Genomic DNA, 21,670 nt, shown 5'->3' on the forward strand with positions numbered 1-21,670 from the left:
AACCAGATAAAAAGAGAGTTTTCACGAATTTGAATTCATCAAATATATTTTTGGTAAATTTTTTTTTAAAAAAATTATAAATTATATACGATAATTTTTACGATTATATTTTAGTAAAAATTAAATACTTAAAAAATAAATTAAGTTTGTTTTTTGTAAAATTGAAATAATATAATTTTAAACAAAATTATATAAATAAAAAAGTACAAAAAAAAATTAAAATTAAAAAAATATATATACTATGACATTATGTCTCTTCATTTCTCTGCATATAGGAGAGAAATAAAAACAGAGAAATTGAAATGATTTATTTCTCAAGTTTCATTTATCTGACTCAAATAAACAAGAGAAATGATACAATTTTCATTTCTCTGACCTTATTTATCTGTACCAAGACACAACCTTGGTTTAAGGTTTTATAACAAATTTTATGCTAGAAGAACTAAAAATAGATTGAGTCTTTTGGTGAGATATGATTATTTAGATGCAACTTCGAGAGGAATTTTTTTTTCCGAATCATGTCGAACAACAACCTTATGGTCGTTTTCAAAGCATAATAACAAAGTATTATAACCTCAAGCTAAACTCTCAATCTTCTTCTAGAGGTTTTTTCTTTTTTTACCAAAATAAAATGGTCGACATCTATTATGTCACGTTATTATAGAACTTTTTTCTTGATCGAACTCTAAGGATTATTATTGAAGGGAGGGTGGTGAAAGTTTTTATAGATTGGTGTAGCTCGCAAGATTTAGCCTTGAAGGTGTTCGGGGAGAAGTCATATTACTGAATGTGTTTTTTTTGTCAAGTTTTTTAAATTTTACTATTTGAATTCTGCGTTTTTTGAAAAAAAAAATATACTCTCTCCGTCCCAACTCAAGTATTATTTTTATCATTTTCGTCTGTCTCATTCCAAAGTATTCATTTTCTATTTTAGTAAAAGTAATCATACATTAATATCAAAATACCTTTAACTTTTACCTAAATTACAAGTATATCATTACGCATACAAATACTTTTTACATAAATTCAAAGGGCAAAAATGTCAAAACTTCTTACACATTTCCACTAAATAATAAAATACTATTATTTCTTAATCTACTACAAAATCCAAAGAACTTATTTGGACTAGGACAGAGGGAGTATATATTTTTTCTTTTATAAATTAAATATTCTATCAAACATTATTTTAATATCAAATTTAAACCAACTTTTTTCAAACTCAACCAAAAGAAACACACTGACAATGGCATAGGGAGATTGTTCAACAATACATTTCAATAAATTACAAAAAAAAAAAAACACCTAATGTTTTTCTTTATACTATAAAGTTGCACAAAAAACATATGTTTAGCGGTGGTTGTTGAATTGAAGAACCATACCTAAACGACACAATTTTATGTTGTTAGATACAATACCGTAACTATTGCCTCTAAATTATCGAAATGGAATTCATAAATCATGCATATGCTAAAATGTAAGAAGAGAAAATGTCGTAAATTTAATTATATTGTATGAGTACGTTTATTTTGTAGGATATGATTATAATACATATATTATTTTAATAGATTATATAATCATATGATAAAATAATTCGATATAGAAAAGAATTAATAATCATTAGAGCTGTAAACGAGCCGAACAGAGCCGAGCTTGTCATGTTTGAGCACGGCTCGTGTTCGTTCGTTAAGATATACGAGTTGAAATTTTTGTTTGAGCTCGACTCGTTTAACAATATTTTTGTTCGTGTTCGGCTCGACTCGACTCGTTAAGAGAAATTTTATTTTATTTATTTAATTTTTTAAAAAAATTAATTAATAATAATTATCATTTTTATAAATAAATTTGAATAAAAAATAGAATGAAATATAATATTTATAAAGATATATATTTATTAAATATAAATTTATTAATTTAATTTTTTTAATAAATACTATCGAACGTTCGCGAACAAACTCGAGCTCGTTCATGAACATAACGAGCCAAAATTTATGTTCGTGTTCGGCTCGATTTAGCTTAACGAACAAGCTCTGAGCCGAACCGAGTCGAGCTCGCGAACAGTTCGTTTGTTTTACAACTCTAATAATCATCAATTATAATATTATTATACCAAATTTTATTTTATGTCAAATTATAGTAACAAAGAAGGATCCCATGCTGAAATTATAAATTCAACATGGCTGAATTAAATTATATCGTTTGATTTAGATATTATTAATTTAATTTAAATTATTACATATAGAATGAAAAGTTAAAAATAAATTCAATATATAAAATACTTTATTCATCCGCCTCTAATGTTTGTTAAAAAGAGATTCGGGTATTTAACCTAAAATCAATTGGTAATAAGTGGAGTGGTCCTTCACCCTTGTATACTAGAGGAGATTCCACACATTTAGCAATGTGGGATAATATTCAACACTCCCCCCTCGAGATAATAATCTCGAAAATGCATACAGGATCCAAACCCAATACGGGCACCATTGCTCTGATACCTTATTAAGAAGGGATCCGGGCATCCAACCTAAAAGGTCATATTTACCTTTTGTGTCATTGTACTTAATATTAAAAATATATTTATATTTGTGTAATTTCTTTTTTTTTTTACAAATATTATTCTATTAGTATTACAAGACACTAATAGATGTATTTTTGCAATTTTTTCTTAATTTGTAATACATTTTGATATAATAATTATTATTTAAAAATTAACAGGCAAAAAGTAAATAAACCCTTAGAGACAGACATAGATAGTATTAATATTCAATACGAAATATTATATTTTATATTACTGATATAATTTTTTATATTTAATAAAAAAAAAAATTCCAAACTAAAATACTAAATAAATAAATTCATAGGTTGTATTCATAAATTGAATTAAAATTAAACACATAAAAATGTTGTATGATGTTCATGTGCGACACACGTTGAAGTCAAAACCAAATTTATAGATTTAATAGTTCAACAATTTCGGTGCCATGCTATCATCACTTTTGTTGACTTTAGTATTAATATTAATTATTATTAATATTATTAATATTATTATTATTATTATTATTAAGTTGCCCACTCTCATCCATCCTATAGTTAATTAATTATCTCAATTTGGTAGGTCAATGAAAAATCTTTGACTAGTTAAATTCTCAATATAGAAATAAAATATTGAGTTCTTTCGAATATTTCTTTTAAAAAGAAATTACTATTCAATTAATTTTTTTATCTTAAAATATCAAATCAAATATTTATTTTTTATTTATATTATAATATTAAAAATCAAATTTTATATTTAAAATATCATATACATGCATACTTATTAAAATAATAGTTTACTTATTTTTCTTTTTACTTGGGTACTTTATTTTTAATTTGGTATTTAAAATATCACTCAAATATATTGCAAAATTTTGATAAATGTATCAAATATTTATTTTTTTTATAATCGGAACTACTGTTGATTGTTATCACTGCGAACTATTGTCAATATTTGATTGTTCTTATTTTTATAACTATAAATTTTTGGTACGCATATAATATTTTTTAGTATTAAATTATTTTTAAAAATTATATTTTATTTTATTTTTAAAATATTTTGTTCTCCTTAAGTACAAATAATTCTTATAATCTTGTTTAATAAATTATAAGTTCTCTTGACCGATAATTTCTTTAACTATTATAAGATCATGCAAAGATTTTCTTTCAATACTATAGAAAAATAATATAGATATTATATTACTTTATTTATCTTTATATAACTTTTTTGTTTCAACTTATTATATCTTTTTTATATTTTTTTTATCTATCTCACTAAACAATATCATCCAATTTTGTATTATAGTAAATGTAATCTATATATAAATACCAAAATATTCATAATTTTTACAAAACATATTTATTTTCTTTGTATTTGCAATATTAAAATATCAAAATTATCTTACACTTTTACTAACTAAAAAAATAATATTTTTTAGCTTACAACAACAAAAAAAAAAAAAAAAAAAATACTTTGAATCAGAATAAAAAGAATATATTTTATCTTTTTATGTCAAAACTTACAATTTTTTAATATAAGCCGAATAATAAAACTTATATGCTCTTCCTCAATATCAAGTTCAATTTCAATGTAAGGAATGCTTTTGTATCTATATTATTTACATCATCAATAATTTTAAATTCATTTTTTATATCCGTAAAATCTAACATATGAGATAACAAAAATTTATTCATCTATTATTCATCAAATTCTATTTTATTGTTTAGATCATTTGAAAAAAAAAATGTTATTTTATTGTTATATTCATTTAACACCGTTTTTTTATATTGATCTTATAGAAGATAATAGTAAGCGCACACAACGACGCAGATGAAGTTCAAAAAAACTCAATGTTGTATCGAAATACCAAAGTAAGACATTCACGATAATCTCCAAAGCTTAACAAAAGTAAGTCGAAAAATTCTACTAAAATTGAATAATATCTCAAAATTAACAACGCTAAATTAAAAAATTCCAAGTATGTATTTCATCGCTATCAATGTATTCATTTCATTGGATTAGGTTGTCAACATTAAACGTATCAATTTTCTAATTTAGTAGATGTAGTTTTTAATACTTATAAAATATATTTATTTATTTCATCTAGAGTTATAAATAGATCACTATATAAATTGTATTTTCTATAGCGTCAATATTATCTTATATACTATTTATCACATAAAATATAAATAGATGCAACCGAGACGGAAGAAGTATATATTTATAAGAAATTATGAACAAGCATGGTAAAAAATAAATAGAATGAAGCCTAAATATACCTATTAAGTATTTCTTCCATCTCGATTTAAAATATATTTTTTTAATTTTTATAGGTCTCATTCCGAAGTATTTTTTTTAGTTTTTTAATAAAAGTAATTATACACTAATACTAAAATATCTTTAACTTTTACCTAAATTACAAACATGTCATTACACATACAATTAATAATACGTAAACTCAAAGGACAAAAATGTCAAAATCTCTTACACTCCCACTAACCAATAAAATACTACTCCCTTAATCGTCAAAATCTGTGCTCATTCTCTTTGTATTTTTCAAAGAGATTGGGTACATAATTGGATGACAGACGTATATTTTTCTAATATATATTACGAAACCCCAAAGAACTTGTTTGGAGTGGGACGAAGAGAGTATTATATCATTTTTATCATTTTTTTTTATTTTATTTAAAAATATATATTTCTAATTATAGTATAAATAATTATATTTAAATACTAAAATACCTATCAATTTTACAAAACTATTCATTTTATTTGTATATTCAAAGCCATAACTGTCAAAACAAAATGTTACACATTGGGATGAGGGAGTATCATCTTTAATTTATAATTTACTTATAAAATTTACCCAGTCTTTGTAAATAATTTTAACTTTGAGTTTGTTTTATTAAATCAATTTTTGTTTAGTCGTGGTTTGAAATTTATTTGAAATAAAATATTAATTTGAATTTTTTTAAATAATATTTTGATATAATATTTTATGAGATTAAATAATAATTTTTATGAAAAAATTATGTAAAACAAATAATCTTCCTTTCGGTTTAAAATTACAAGAGAACAAATTTTTAGGATGTGTTAATTTTGTAAAATAGTTTGAATGATACTTTATATGAACTATAGAAAATTGTCAATGTAATGTCAAAATAATAAATGTACATAATATATATATTTTTTTTAGAAATGCGTTTGTTAACAAAAAAAAAAAAAAAAAAAAAAAAACACCCTTAATCAATCATGTATACTCCTTCCGTCCCGTTGGAAGGGAGGCGTTTGCTTTTTGTACGTAGATTTTTTAATATTAGTATTATATTTGATTGTAGTAAAAAAGACAAAAATATCTCTATTAGTATGGTGTAATATAAAATTAATGGCATTTGTGTAATATATTGTAAGTTGAAAATGTATTTATTATGTTAAGTAGGTAGTACAATTACTAAATTAGGAAATTGTAACCTTGTTTTGGGAGGGACGAAAATATAAAATGATAATCTTTCAATGGGACGAAGGGAGTATTATAATTAAGGTAAAATATATACCGTAGATACGAGAATTTGTAACCTTGTTTTGTAATTTTTCAATGGGACGAATGGAGTATTATAATTAGGAAATTGTAACTTTGTTTTGTAACCTTGTTTTGGGTGTGTTACTGTAGATACGAGAATTTAGGTAAAGTATAATTAGTAGGTAATTAAAAAATATATTAGTAGAAATAATCATTATTTAGTAAAAATAATTATAGATTAAAATTAAGATAAGTATATAATTTAATTAAATTTTAAAAAATTATAAAATTTAAAACTTAAAATTCGATTAAAATGAATAATCATATTTTTAAACAGAAAAATGACAAATTATGTAAAATTGACGAAAATAAAAAATAAAAATAAATTATGTAAAACAAACTAGCAACTAAGTCAAATTATATGTTTGTCATCTAAGTTTGACATCTTAAAAGAAATAATTAATATTAAATAAATATGTATATATATATATAGAGATATATGGAAATTTGGAGTGAATTGTGGCACAATTTCCAACTTTATCAACAACTGCCCAATTGAATGAGTATTAATTCACACTCTTTGTAGTTTAATCAAAAAAAATTTTAAATGTATAGTAAATTCTATATTTAAGTCGTTATAATTTTAAATTAAATAAATAAATTGTTATTTTCTATAGGAACGTGAATTCGTGTTTTTGGGTCGTGTTCGTGTCGAGTTGAACCATAGAGATAACAAAAAAATTGTCAATCAGAACCCAACTTGAACCCGAAATCTAACCTGAAATCTTAGATCCGAACACGATACAAATTCTTTCAGGTCGGGTTCAGGTTGACCTGAATTAGTTTCAGGTCACTCGAAACTCGAACAAACCCGATACAAATCGACGCGAAACAGATCCGAAAATTTAAAAAGAAAATAAATTGAGCTAAAAAATATCATTTTTATTTTTATTTTTATAGTATTATATAAATATTATAAATTAAAATAATAATAATAAAAATTTCAGGTCAACCCGAAACACGAAATCCAAAACCCAAAATCTAATTTGATTTTTATATTTCAGGTTATTAGGTCAACCCGAAACACGACCCGAACATGATACGAATTTTTTTCGTTTCGAGTTCGGGTCAACCCAAATTTTTTAAACCCAAAATACCCAAACCCGAACCTGAAAATTTCAGGTCGAACGGATTTGATTTTTCGGATTGGGTTTATTTTGACACCCCTATTCTTCTACATATTGTGTGATATTTATTTATATATTTTAAAATTTTATATAGAACTTCACCTAGAAATTACTAGTGTGTTTGATCTGGATCTTTTTTTTCAACTTTGAGCTTGAGCAATAGTTTAATTTATTATTATTAATAATAATAATAATAATAATAATGCAGTCATTCAAATTTATGCTTTTTTAAAAAAATAATTGTCATAAAAATATTTTTGTATCTTTTCTTAGCAAAAAAATTACATCCCTTTTTTGTAATTTTCTGGATTTAAATAATAATTGTTTTTTTGTTAAGACACAAGAAAAATACAATAGAATTTATACCAAGTATAAAAAGTTTATTTTTCTATATATACATTTGAAAGTTATGATGCTATTAATGATGATAATTTTATTTAAAAATATTATATTAAATATTTTTAAATATTCAATTTTTTTACTATTTTCAAAATAATTTAGCATTTCTTCTATTAAATAAAGCTATAATTACATAATGTAGTGTGGTGCCTACCTGCCACACATAGTTTGTATCTAGTGTGACTTATCTTGTCGGACTTAATTTGCAGAGTATTAGGTTCACCAAAGATTTATTCAGTGCGCACTTTCGGATAACGCTTGCGGATTTCCACGTCATAAAAAAAATAATAATAAATTGAAATAAGAGACTAAAAACTTAAGAACAACTTAGAGTGTATTTTTTTTCATTTTTAAAGTTTGGCTTTATGTTTTTTGTTTTGATTTTTAGTTTGAATAATATTTTTTTAGAGAAAATATATTTTTATAGAAAAATAATAATATTGTATAATAAAAGAAAAAAAAAAACAATTTGTTACTATGAGTTTGTTAATTCTGTAAAATATTGTCATAAATTTTTATGGTTCACATTGTATTTTTATTTTTAAGTAGCACAATTTTATTTTAAAAAATAAAAATATATATAGTATAATATATACATTTTATTTGTTTATAAAAAGTCAATAATTCAATATTATTTTTTTTATATTATCAATACAATTTCTTATTTCTAATATAAAAAAAAAGTTCATTAAAAAATACAAAGTGAACACATCCAAAATTATAATTTAAAATTTTGTCTAAGTAGTATTTTCATATAATATTTTTTTTAAAAAAAGATAATATTCTCTCTATCTGCTATTTGTAGTTACATTTTCTTTGTAATTTACAAAGAAAGTGTAACTAAATAATACTCCATCCGTCCCAAAACTATAGTATGAGTTATGTTTGACACGAGATTTAAGAATTATTAATATTATATTGATAGTGGATAAAAAGTATGTGTCAGAGACTTTTTTACCCTTGTGAGTGTATTAGTGTAAAAAATAGTGACAATTGTATAATAATAATGAAAAAAAGTAAAATAGTTTTATAGTGATATGATTATTTATGAAAATGAGACTATTGTTTTGGGACGAACAAAAATGGTAAACATGACTATTTTATTGGGACGGAGAGAGTACCTTCTAGTTACAAAGGAAGTGTAACTAAATATGATGGACGGATGAAGTGTATTTTTATTGATAACAATGGATAATGAATATTATTGATTTCAATATAAAATTACATCGTAACACATCCTCTAAAAATATTATATTAAAATATTACTCTCTTCGTCTCATGTAATTTGTCAACTATTTTCATATAATTTGTCAACTATTTTCATATGTGTCCGTCTCACATAAATTGTTCATTTCATTTTTTGAAAATATAATTATATACTTTAATTATATTTTAAAATTCATAATATATAATTTTTTTATTTTAATTAAAGTATTTAGTCATATTAATTTTAATATATAATTATTTTTATTATATCTTAATTATTTTTACTAATACATTTTTAATTACTTACTAATTACATAGTATCTAAAACTTTGTGTCCCAATTGAAGCGACCAATTTAGCAGACGGAGGGAGTATTGAAATAAAAATTCAATCATCCAATTCCAAACAACAAATCAACAAACTCATGATTCATTTACTCCCTTTCTATAGTTACCATTTACTTTTTTGCACGTAAATTTTTCAATATTAGTATTGTATTGGGTTATAATGAAAATAAAAAAAATACCACTATTAGTATTGTTTAATATAAAAATAATAATATTTGTATAATATATAAATTGGAATGATATTTATTATGTTATATAAATAGTAAAATTACTAAATTAGAAAATAATAATCCTATAATTAGAAAAATATCAATCTTTTAATTGATTGAGAGTATTATATTTCTATATTGAATTCAACCTATATAGTTTTTCTAAATATCAAATTAAATTTAGTTTAATAAAAATCATTTAAAAATACAACTTAAACAAAGATGAAATAAAAATACAAAAGTTTTGAAAATAATTATAGGATTAAAAACAAAGAATCACTTTTGTTTAGTAGAGATAATAATAATTCAAAAAAAAAAGAAAAAATCTGTCACAATTTAATTACATGTTTATCGCTTTTTCCTTATAATTTATTTTTATTTTATTTATTTATTTATTTAATTTTCCCAAGTATCATTTCCCAATCCCAAGTAATCCCTGACTTCGCCGGGAAAGCAGGGGTGGCGCCGCCACGTACGGCTGTGCAACTTCAACACCTTCACCACTCTCTCCTTCGTCCTCGACTGTCCTCCGCCGCCGCCGCCGCCGATATGCAGCAGCGCCACCAGCTTCTTCACGGCGCCGCACGCCAGAAGCTCCTCCAGAACCTTCTCCGTCGGGTGAAAACTAGAAATCAACCAAACGATTTTTACCGCAATTTTCGTCGCCGTCGCCGATACATCGAACATCTTCTTCGCCACCGCAGGAATCCCGAGCTCGTGCTCCGTGAACGCCAATCTTCCCTCAGCACACTCGCACAACAATTTGATCAACAGCATTACCCGCTCCGATCTCGCTCTACTGTTCGAATCCGGCAGAAGCTCGATCAGCGTGCAGATCGCGCCGGCTTCGATCGCCTTCAGCCGCGACTTCTTCGACGCCGCGAGGATATCGACGAGCAGTTGCAGAGCGCCGGCGGTCGCCTTCGCGCACACTTCGTCGGAGACGATTTCGAGCAAGGATTTGAAGAAATCGACGCCTTGCTCCTGCACAACGAAGTTCCAATGGTAATCAGCTTTTGCGATCTTCAGGAAGATCGAAATCGTGCAGGATCTCGCCTCGGCGCCGCCGCGCTGGAGCATAACCGCCATAGATCTAACGCAGTTAGGATTCATAAGCAGTTGCAGAATCGGATCATCCTCATCCGAGATCGGAATCGCGTCGAGAATCCCCAAAGCTTCCTCGCAAGCTCTAAACGTTCCGAAATCCGAATTCTCAACCAAAATCTGACCAATAATCCTCACCAAAACCTGCACGCCTCCTAATCTCTTAAAATCCGCCCTAATTTCATCCCCAACCTCCACAATCGACCTCAATTTCCGCAACGAACTCACCTTAAACGGCGTCGTATCCATGGCGCTCAAAATCTCCACCAATTCACCGTGCTTGGCCGACGGCGCCGCCGCGCAATCCGCCTTCGAATCAGACCAAGCGATTATCAGCCTCTTCAACGTATGATTCGGAGTCATTTCGAAATCATCCACAGCTTGCATTGTCGCCGGACAGGTTTTCTTCCGGTAGGTGTGGAACCATCGGTAAATGTTCTTCCTCTCGTACGTGACGCCTGTGCTTATAGTCACCGGATCCTTCATGATCTCCATGGAAATCGGACATCTGAAATCTTCAGGAAAATCCATGGAAGCCTCGCCTGGATTTGACGCCTCCATTTTCTCTGTGAACTGCAGAAAGAGGGAAACTCCCACTCCAGACCTCCGGGGCTTTTATACCCAGAATCCATACATCCAATTTATTTTCTGCCCCTGATATTTAATCGTATTTCCGTTCTAACCCCATAAGAATTTAAAATTGCAAACGAATAGGGTCTTGTGATTTTATGTGTATAATTTTGTCAAACTATTTCTAAATTTCTTTTATTTAATAGTAATTCAAGGGTATTTATCTTTTTAGTCTTAAATAGGTTGGATTCGAAATTTTTAATTTAAATAATACTCTCTCCTCTCCGTCCAGCTAAAAAGTATATATATTTTTATTTTGGGATGTCCAATTACAAATAAACATTTCACTTTTTTCCACAAATACCTGTACTTTACATCACATCACTACTTTTACACAAAAACGCAAGGGCAAAAATATCTTTATACTACTTTTAACTATCCACTATAATTAAAATACTATTATTTTTTAAACACCGCGTCAAAAGTAATTATATACTTTATATGTGGACAGAGGGAATATTTGATACTCCTTCGGTCTCAAATTAAAGGGGTGGTCTGGGTTTTCCAATAGATTAAAAAATAATACTTCATCCGTTGTTCAAATCTATGTTCACTTTCTTTTTGGGTTGTCATTGAAAAATATTTTCGTTACCTTTTTAAGTAAAAAATTATTACATTTTTGTACATTTTTTTTACTATAAAAGGAAAAAGTAACTATTATTACTCACTTTTATTAAAACTCGTGCCCGGTCAAATGAGCATACATTTTGCATGACGGAGGGAGTAGTATTTTATTAGTTAGTAGAAATGCGTAAGAGTTTTTGACATTTTTTCGTTCTTTAGTTTTATGTATAAAGTAATTATATGTGTAATAGTATGTTTGTAATTTAAGTATAAACTTAGTATTTTAGTATTAGTATGTGATCATTTTTTCTAAAATAGAAAAAAAAAAAAATACTTTGAAGTGAAACGTATGAAAATGATAAAAAAATTCTACTTTAAATTGTGATGAATGAAGTATTTTTTTTTATTTTTTTTTATATCCATCAAATTTATGTTTTATTTTTTTAATCATCTAAAACAATATGCATTTTCAATCTATGACAAATATTTTTTACATATTATTTAAATTATATCTTTGAATATTTTAATTATTTACATAGATGCCGCCAACAATTATACATTCAATTTATCCAAAAAAAATAAAAATAACAAATTACCTTGTTAATTCATTCATATATTTACTAAAATATACACATTACATCACAATTAACTACTCCCTCCGTCCCATGTAATATGGGTGTATTACCGTAGACACGAGAATTTAGGTAAAATGTAATTAGTAAGTAATTAAGAAGTGTATTAGTAAAAATAATTATATATTAAGATTAATTATAAGTAAATAATTTAATTAAAATTAAGAAAATTATAAAATTTAAAATTTAAAATGCGATTAAAATGCATAATTATATTTCCAAAAATAGAAAAGACAAACTATGTGAGACGGACGGAAATAGAAAATAGGGACAAATTATGTGGGACGGAGGGAGTAATATAAAATTATATTCAGTACAATTCATGTTCAGCTTATATGAGAGGGAGTAATAAGAAAAAGAATATATGAATTTGTTCTATTTAAAATAGAAATTTTTTAAAATTATTGAAAATTTGAATATAAAATAAATTTAATATTTAGTATGATATTTTGTAAATAAAAATAATAATAATAATAATAATGTATCTTATGTGATGTTTTTTAGTTGAATAGTGTCAATGTTTCCAATTTTATTGTGTAAACTTATAAGATAAAAAACAAACAAATCCTATTTTTAAAAAAAATATACCCCCCTTCGTCCCATAACAAAGTATTCATTTTTTCATTTTAGTCCATCCCATAATAAAATATCAATTTTCTTTTTTAGTAATTGTATTATCTACTAACATTACAAATACCTTTACAACTTACAATATATTACACAAATATCATTACCTTTATATCACACATACTAATAAGGTTATTTTAGTCATTTCTACTTTATTCCTATTATATCCCAATATAATACTAATATTTTAAAAATTACGTGCAAAAAACAAATAAATATTTACTTATGAGACGAAGGGACAATAACAATCCCAAAAAAACACACACGAAGCTGACTAATTGATTTATCTATTATTTTTATATGAACATATAATTTACGGAAAATTTAAAAAATGAATTAATTAATTAGTGTGTGCTTTAATTTTTTATTTTTTTTTTAATGTTTTTAATTCAAATGTAAATTTTGAATGTAACAATTTGCCATTGAAAAATAATAATAATAATAATTAATTATACATAAGAATGGATCTAAATATTGAGATATATAACGTGACATATGGTGCACGTACAATTAATGAGGTAGATTCCAACATTTCTAAAAATTAATAAATATATATATATATATATATGAAATATGTATAGAAATGGTCAGAAGATATATTACTTTCTTCGTCCACATAATTTGTTCTTATTTTTTATTTTCATCCGTCCCACGTAACTTGTCCTTTTTATTTTTGGAAATATAATTATACACTTTAACCGCATTTTAAATTTTAAATTTTATAATTTTCTTAATTTTAATTAAACTATTTACTTATTTTAATCTATAATTATTTTTACTAATACACTTTTTAATTACTTACTAATTATATTTTACCTAAATTTTCGTATCTACAGTAATACCCCCATATTACATGGGACAGAGAGAGTATATCTTCTGTAGTTTTTCTTTGCTATTTCCGTGATATTACACACAATCAGAACTATAAATATATGTATTTTTAAATGTAAAAATAAAATAATATATTTTATAGTAATTTGTCACTCATATTTTTTATTTTATAATATAAAAAATTATAAAAAATTTATCGGTATGTTGATTTACACCGCAGTGCACTATAAAAAGAAAAATAACATTGAATCGATAAAAAAAAAAAAAAAAGAAAAAAAAGAAAAACGAGTTTTACCGATGGTTCTCTAGATATAATTGTTTATTAATATTAGAAACAAATCAAGATGAAATTTCAATAAAATTTTATTATGATTTTTTAAAAAATAAAAAAAATAATAAAATTGCATTACATAACAGCAACTCTTTCCCACGTTATCTCCAGATATTTATTACGAGTTTTGCTAGCTGTTGAGCTGCTTCGTTGACCCTGTAATAATAATAATAATAATAATAATAATAATAATAATAATAATGAGATCCATATCATAAGCTGAAATTAAAAATTTTAAAAAATTTCAAAGTTTAGAAACGGTATTTAAGTATTTCTTTTTGGAGTTTTTTTTGGTGTCGCATTAGAATGTTGAATTTTTTTTATTTTTTTTTTATTTTATTTTTTTATACGTGATCTTCGAATATTAATTATAATACTTTCTCCGTCTCGATACAATAGTCTTGTTTACCATTTTTGTCCATCTAAAAACAATAGTCTCATTTCTATAAATAATCATATCACTATAAAAATTACCATTACTTTTTCATTATTATTACACAATTGCCACTATTTTTTACACTAATATACTCACAAGGACAAAAAAATATTTTACATGTACTTTTTACCCACTAACAATATAATATCAATATTCCTTAAATCTCGAGCCAAACACAACCCAAACTATAATTTTGGGACGGAGGGAGTATCAAAATATAGTACAGGTCAATAAAAAAAAAATACTTCTATTAATGTCTTATAATACAAATACAATGACATTTGTACAGAAAATTATATACATATAAAAATATTTTAATGTTAAATACAATGAAAAGGTAACGGTAAACTTATTAAGTAAACAGAGAGAATATTAAAGTACCGTTTTTATCGTTCTTATATGAGTATTACTTTTCTATTTTAAAAAAGGTAATCATACTCTAATATCAAATACCCTTTTAACTTTTACTTAAATTATAAACATACTATCACACATACAATTACTTTATACGTAAAGTCAATGACAAAATATTAAAAACTCTTACACACTTTTACTGACCAATAAAATATTACTCCCTCCGTCCCAAAAGAGGCGTCTTGTTGGGAGTTGACACGAGAATTAAAGAAATAATAGTATTTAATTGAAAGTTGGGTATAAAATATAATGTAAAAGGCTAAAATGTCCTTGCTTTTTGAACGATTTTAAAAAGTAGGTTAGAGTAATAATTATGGGTAGTTTGAAAAAGTAGAAATAATTTTGTTATAAAGTGGGAACCACAGTTACTAAATAAGAAAATAAGACAACTGTTTTGGAACGGACGAAAATGAAAAAACAAGATAACTCTTTTGGGATAGAAGGAGTATTATTTTTTAATCTAATACAAAATTTCAAAAACCTCATTGAATTGAGATAGAGTGAGTATTAAAAATCCGCGCTAAAAATATATACATATCGTATGAGAATTCGTATGTGTTTATTTGTAAAATTTTTAATTAAAATAATTATTTGATTTGATATAAATATATATTGATTTAATATATTAAAAATAAAATTTAATTTTAATGTAATAAAAAAAGTTAATATTTGATTGAATATTTTCGAAAGAAAAAAATTAAAATAATAAAAACAAAGGCAAAATTGCAACAAGAAGTTGAATGTGTGGATAATTAATAACTACTTGTCACATTACTCATTACAATTTACAAGTACCATTTTAATCACACTTACTTACACAAATATCATTTCATTACAAATAAAATCAAAAAATAAATATTAATTCTTAATACTCCCTCCATCTCGGTGCAAAATTACCGTTTGATTCTTGCATCATTGTATTTTACCTTAAAAAATCATTATATTTGAATAATATACTTCACAAATGTAGCTGTATTTGTATTACAGTGAAGAAAATAAGGGGAGAAAGTACAATATTTTTTAATCTTTATAATATAATATTTCTTAATCTTCATGTCAAAAGTAAATGTAATTCTTTCGCGTGACGGATGAAACGGAGGGAAGATGTATATAAAATACAAGTGTATTAAATATACTTTAATGTAAAATTATTGAATTAAAAATTTAAATGTGGTATAAATAAATACTATGTTATGTAACATTTTAAAGAAAAGTAAATTTTATAAATACTATGTTATGTAATATTTAATGTTGTGTAAAAATTTTTGATAATTTTGTCATTTAATTTTATATATAAAGTAAATGTAAGTTTATAAATTAAATAAAAATTATAAATATTTTGGTATTAATGTATAATTATTTTGACTTGAATAAAAAATAAATACTTTTAAATGAAACATACAAAAATAATTAAAAAAAATACTGAGTTGGAACTGAGAGGGTATATTATTATAGATGTAGAGTAAAAATTATAAATAACGGTTTGAGTACCAAATAACATACCATAAAGTACAAGAAAGTGCACAATGTTACTATATGAAGCAAATAATTTATATTAATATACACCCCCGTCCCGAAACTAAGTATCAATTTGCTTTTTGCACGTAATTTTAGAAATATTAATATTATATTGGGATATAGTAGAAATAAAGTTGAAATGACTAAAATAACCTTATTAGTATGTGTGATATAAAAGTAATGACATATGTATAATATATTGTAAATTGTAAAGGTATTTGTAATGTTAGGTAGATAGTACAGTTACTAAAAAAAAAAAGAAATAGATATTTTGTTATGGGACGGACTAAAATTGAAAAAATGGATACTTTATTATGAAATGGATGAAGTAATATAAATATATCACGAAGAACTAAGAGTAAATGACATACTAGTAAACTAAGTAGCGGAGATGCTTACTAAACTCTTGAGATCGGCATTTTTAGTTTCATTCGCCTTCAATTTTTAATCAAAGAAAAAAGATTACATTAATTTTGATGAATAATCCAAAATATATTAAAAAAAAAAAATACCATATTTGATACTTATTTTATTTAAAATTTTGATTAAAGATTTACATTATATTCATTCAATACCTATGTTTCATTCAAATTTTTATTATTTTCCAAACAATCCAAAATAAGCTAAAAGCATATCTAAACAAACCTTAAATCCAGAGATTCCTTTGCTCATACTTTTATTTAATAGGTCTATCCAAAGTTACATTAAGATTTAAGATCATCAAATTGGCCTTTGAATTAAGTGAGTTTAGGTAGGTTCTGAGTAGGAGTTAGGTCTAACCCAAAACCTACCCAAAATAAATATCAACTCTTAAGTTACAATCTATAATAAATTGAAATTAATACAAATGAAAGAGTCCAAGAGAGAGTGAGAGTTGGGTACTAAAATGCATTGAATTTTTTTGATGGTATTATAATCACCACAACAATATATATCCTCAAATATTAAATATAAATCTATGTAACACATGAAATAAACCAAGCAATATTATGTATTGTCTGTTATATTTTTATACGCTATTTATCGTATCTTTATTGAAACAATCAACATGCTGATGAATCCGCAATGAACACCCTAATATAAGCTCGAATTCCCACAGGGATTTGTTTCTCTTCTTAAAATATTATATCCTTTATTTAGATTGTCTAAGATAAATATTTTTATTTTTTAAATAAAAAAATATTATATTTTTGTATTTTTTTTTTTACTAAAACAAGAAAAAACTAACAATTATTACTAACTTTTTTATTAAAATTTATGCTAAATCAAATGAACACATACAATTAGATGAGAGGGAGTACAAATTATTGTCATCTCTAAAAGAGAATTGCTATTAATATGTATATTTAATAAGTATCACATAGTTTTCAATCAATGTGTGTTCTTTTGGCAAACTTCAAAAAAATTCTACTATTTTTTTTATATTATACTAAAAATCAATTTTACATTCAAAATATCACATCAATACTTATTTATATCATACTCTCCCCGTCCCGGAACTATACTCTTGGTTGTGTTGGACGCGAGATTTAAAGAATATTAATATTATATCGATAGTGGGTAAAAAGTATGGATAAAAGACATTTTCGCCATTATGAGTATATTAGTGTAAAAGATAGGGGCAATTGTGTAATAATAATAAAAGAGTAAGGGTAGTAGTTATACAGTGATATGATTATTTATGAAAATAAGACTATTGTTTTGGAACGGACAAAAATAGTAAACAAGACTATTGTTTTGGAACGGACAAAAATAGTAAACAAGACTATTGTATTGGGACGGAGGGAGTATCATACAACTATTTCAATTCAAAAATTTTACTATTCAAATCCCAACTTAAAATCCAACCCTCCAATCAAACACAAAAGCTTGAATAGATTCACCCGTACTCTTTTTCACTAATCCAACAAACAAATATCCCTTATGTTATTACTTCAATCTTATATTTAATTTTGCAATTTTAACTGCATTATCAATTAACACTACCTATCTATTTTATCTTGTACAAAGAATTAAAGAATATCCTGTCCCTACACTCTTTTGTAAACCATACCCTGCTGAAACATAAGGATGATTCACATATGTAGCCATACAATTTCATTAATTGTTTTTAATTTTTTTTTTTCAATCGAAAATTTTCCACAAATGTAAGTACACAATTTTCTCGTTATACTAATTTGGACAATTAGCTAGCAACAAAATGGTGAATAATTGTGTAGCATTTATAACCTAATGCAATTGAACATATGAGATAATTGGTATAGTAAACATTGACTATGTGCCTGTTAAGTAAACATAGCAAGAAAATGAGTCAAGCTATCAGAACCTGGCGAGTATGCATGCACTTGAGATATATTAATAGGAGCCAGAAGTTCGAGACACTCCCGGCACAAATTTTTTGGTCCTGAACAAAAGAAGAGAGAATTAAAAGCCAGACATCTCACATACCAGTGCACTCGATAATCAGTCCAGAAATGAATCTGATAAGAGTGTCGCCGGTTTCCTTGATTGCAGCTATCTGAGGTTCCAGATACAAGTCCAGATCTCTATTAATTATTATATATATATATATATTGCATAGACTTTGAAAAGATATGACATATGATATAAAGAAGAATCCCACAGTTCTAAATTTTATAATGAGCAAGATAATCAAGTTAATTCATAAGCACATAAAGCAAAGGATGATGAAAATCTACGAACATTAAATAAAATCAGGTCCATTAGCATTAGATAGAGCTTCCAGGATATCAAACCAAAAAATATAAGCAAAATTGTTTATAACCTACTTGTAGTTTGGAAAGATTGCACCATAAAAACTGCACGAGGCTCATGTTTTAAAAAATATTGCACAAAATCTCCTAAAAATGGTATGAAACTCCCTCATGTTTTTGAAAATATTGCACATAATCTCCTAAATAATAAATTATGTGCAATACTTTTTCTTAAAAACATAAGGAAGTCTCGTTCAATTTTTAAATCATGAAGGAGAACAGTACAAACTTTTCAAACTACAGGTGAATTATAAGTACTTTTGCCAAAAATATATGTTGTGATTAGCACAAAAATTGTAATATACATTATAAAAATATAATTACTTAAACAATAAAAGTAAATGCTAAATCTCACAGCCTCACTGATCTATCAACATATTCAAAGAGAAGCAATCCCATTTAAGGAATAACTGTTTACGGGTTAGTTTTGGCCACAAGTGTTCACATCGACGTTAAATGCCAAGTAATTATAATGGCAGATTAAGTCATTGAATTTATTATAAGGGTCAAAATATTACAAGTGTTGAAAAGATAGGAGAGTACACTTCAATATTTGCTGAGATTCTTGAAAATCACTTGTTGTTGATCAAAGGTGAGATTGTAGCCATCACATACAGTATTTAATGTCCAAGATAATCATCGGGTTGCCCAGGCAATTCCGGTAACACATTTGCATCTGGCGGTGACGAGTGAGATATGGAGATCAGCTGAGATCTATATTTCTCATACCCATCATTATTCCGAGGTTCAACAACTTCCTCTATAGCTTTACATTTGGGTGAGCCCTCAACATTTAGATCGTTGTCGGGTAGTTGGTAAGAGAGTTCAATAAGTGACTCACGAGTCACATCCTCTGTAGACTCCTTGCTCGGTTCTTTCTTATCCATAAACTAATAAACTCAAGTCATGTTAATTAATATCCAAAATTGAATGCATGAAGATAGAAAGCTAAAATACTTTGGTGATTGATTTTGATTTCTAAAGCCAAAAATTACTGATTATATCCTCTAAGGTTGTTCTCCAACTCTAACTTCAAGCATACTTCTCTTCAAAAAAGAGTTTCTTACTCCCGCTAATGTAAAATTCAACCATTATATTTGCCCAAAGTTAAACAGAAAACTACAAATATAGAGAGGTGCATAAACATGTTCGTTTTCCAAGGGTTAAATATGATTCATATATGCATAATAAAATACTTCATTTAATATATTACTATCAAAAGTGGAAAAAAAAAAAATGTAAAACAGAATCAACTATGCCTCTGGTGTGTTTAAACAACTTGTAAAATGTTTACTTAATAAACAATGACATTTTCACCTACAAAACAGCAAACAAGCCGAAGCACACTATTATTACACACACAAAAATGTAAAGTTGTAAGCATAATACTAAAGTTCATGATGCCTTGAGTCTGCTCCAATTCCAACTCAGCAGAATTTTTTAATAGATTGATCCAAGGGACAATTCAACCTCCTTCCACTGATGTAATAAAACAAAACTGGGAAGCCTCATGTCTCTGAGGAAGTTCAGACAATCTATTATAAGAATGCATATCAAGGGCGACTACGTAGAGCTAATAATGATACTTAGGGTTCCACTTTTGCAACAAGACCAATCATTTTCAATATGATTGAGGAATGGCATCTAAATTTTCAACAACAATTAAGAAAAATTACTCCATTGAATCCAACAGAAAGTGATTCATTTGATCCAAAATTACATGAAGATACCTGAAATAGAAAAAGACTAACAGTCATGAAACCTTGTTGTGCATTGAATTCCAGGATTCTAATCCTCCTATTCCATCATATACATAATCCAGTAATCTGAATCCTTACATTCCAATTACATCACTTAAATCATGAAACCAACCCAAACTGTCAAAATCAATTATCCCATGAAGCCATTAAATGCAGAATCTGAAGAAATAAACCACATTACTGCACTGGAAAAAAGCCATATGTAAAACATCAAAATTATATCTGCTCCAGAAGATTGAAAAACAGAAAAAAGAAAAAGGTCAAACCCAATTCCACGAAAAATCAAAATCTAACAAAAGCTCCTTCAACTGAACAAGTCAAAATAAATCCAGTTTAAAGCAGACTAATCCAAAAAAAGAAAGCCGTAAATCAAAAACTTCTAAAACCGGAGAACTTAATTCCTCCACTGAAATCAGATCATACGATCAAGCACGCAATAATCTTAAAACTAATATCACAAAACTAGCAAGCGACCTACTTCAAATCCGTACCCCAACCACCCACCCTAAAGCTAGAACATAAATCCACCAGAAATCAAATATTCTATACACAAAAAATAAAATAAAAACCTCAACCAAACAATACTTGAATTTCAAACCCATACCAAGATCAGAGTATACAAAATTACAAATACAGAGATCAAAAAGCT

General features: G+C 26.1%; 1 protein-coding gene across 1 annotated transcript; it reads right to left on the bottom strand.

Annotated features, from left to right (window-relative positions):
- Window positions 1-9,665: 9,665 nt before the first annotated feature.
- On the bottom strand, window positions 9,666-11,120 carry LOC127262198 (E3 ubiquitin-protein ligase PUB23-like). Its single transcript, XM_051290780.1, has one exon. The coding sequence runs from the start codon at window positions 11,063-11,065 to the stop codon at window positions 9,797-9,799; it is 1,269 nt and encodes a 422-aa protein (XP_051146737.1). The 5' UTR covers window positions 11,066-11,120; the 3' UTR covers window positions 9,666-9,796.
- Between the last annotated feature and the right edge of the window lie 10,550 nt (window positions 11,121-21,670).

This window comes from Andrographis paniculata, unplaced genomic scaffold (assembly GCF_009805555.1).
Source record: "Andrographis paniculata isolate CXL003 unplaced genomic scaffold, ASM980555v1 Contig15END, whole genome shotgun sequence".
NCBI classification, from domain to species: domain Eukaryota; kingdom Viridiplantae; phylum Streptophyta; class Magnoliopsida; order Lamiales; family Acanthaceae; genus Andrographis; species Andrographis paniculata.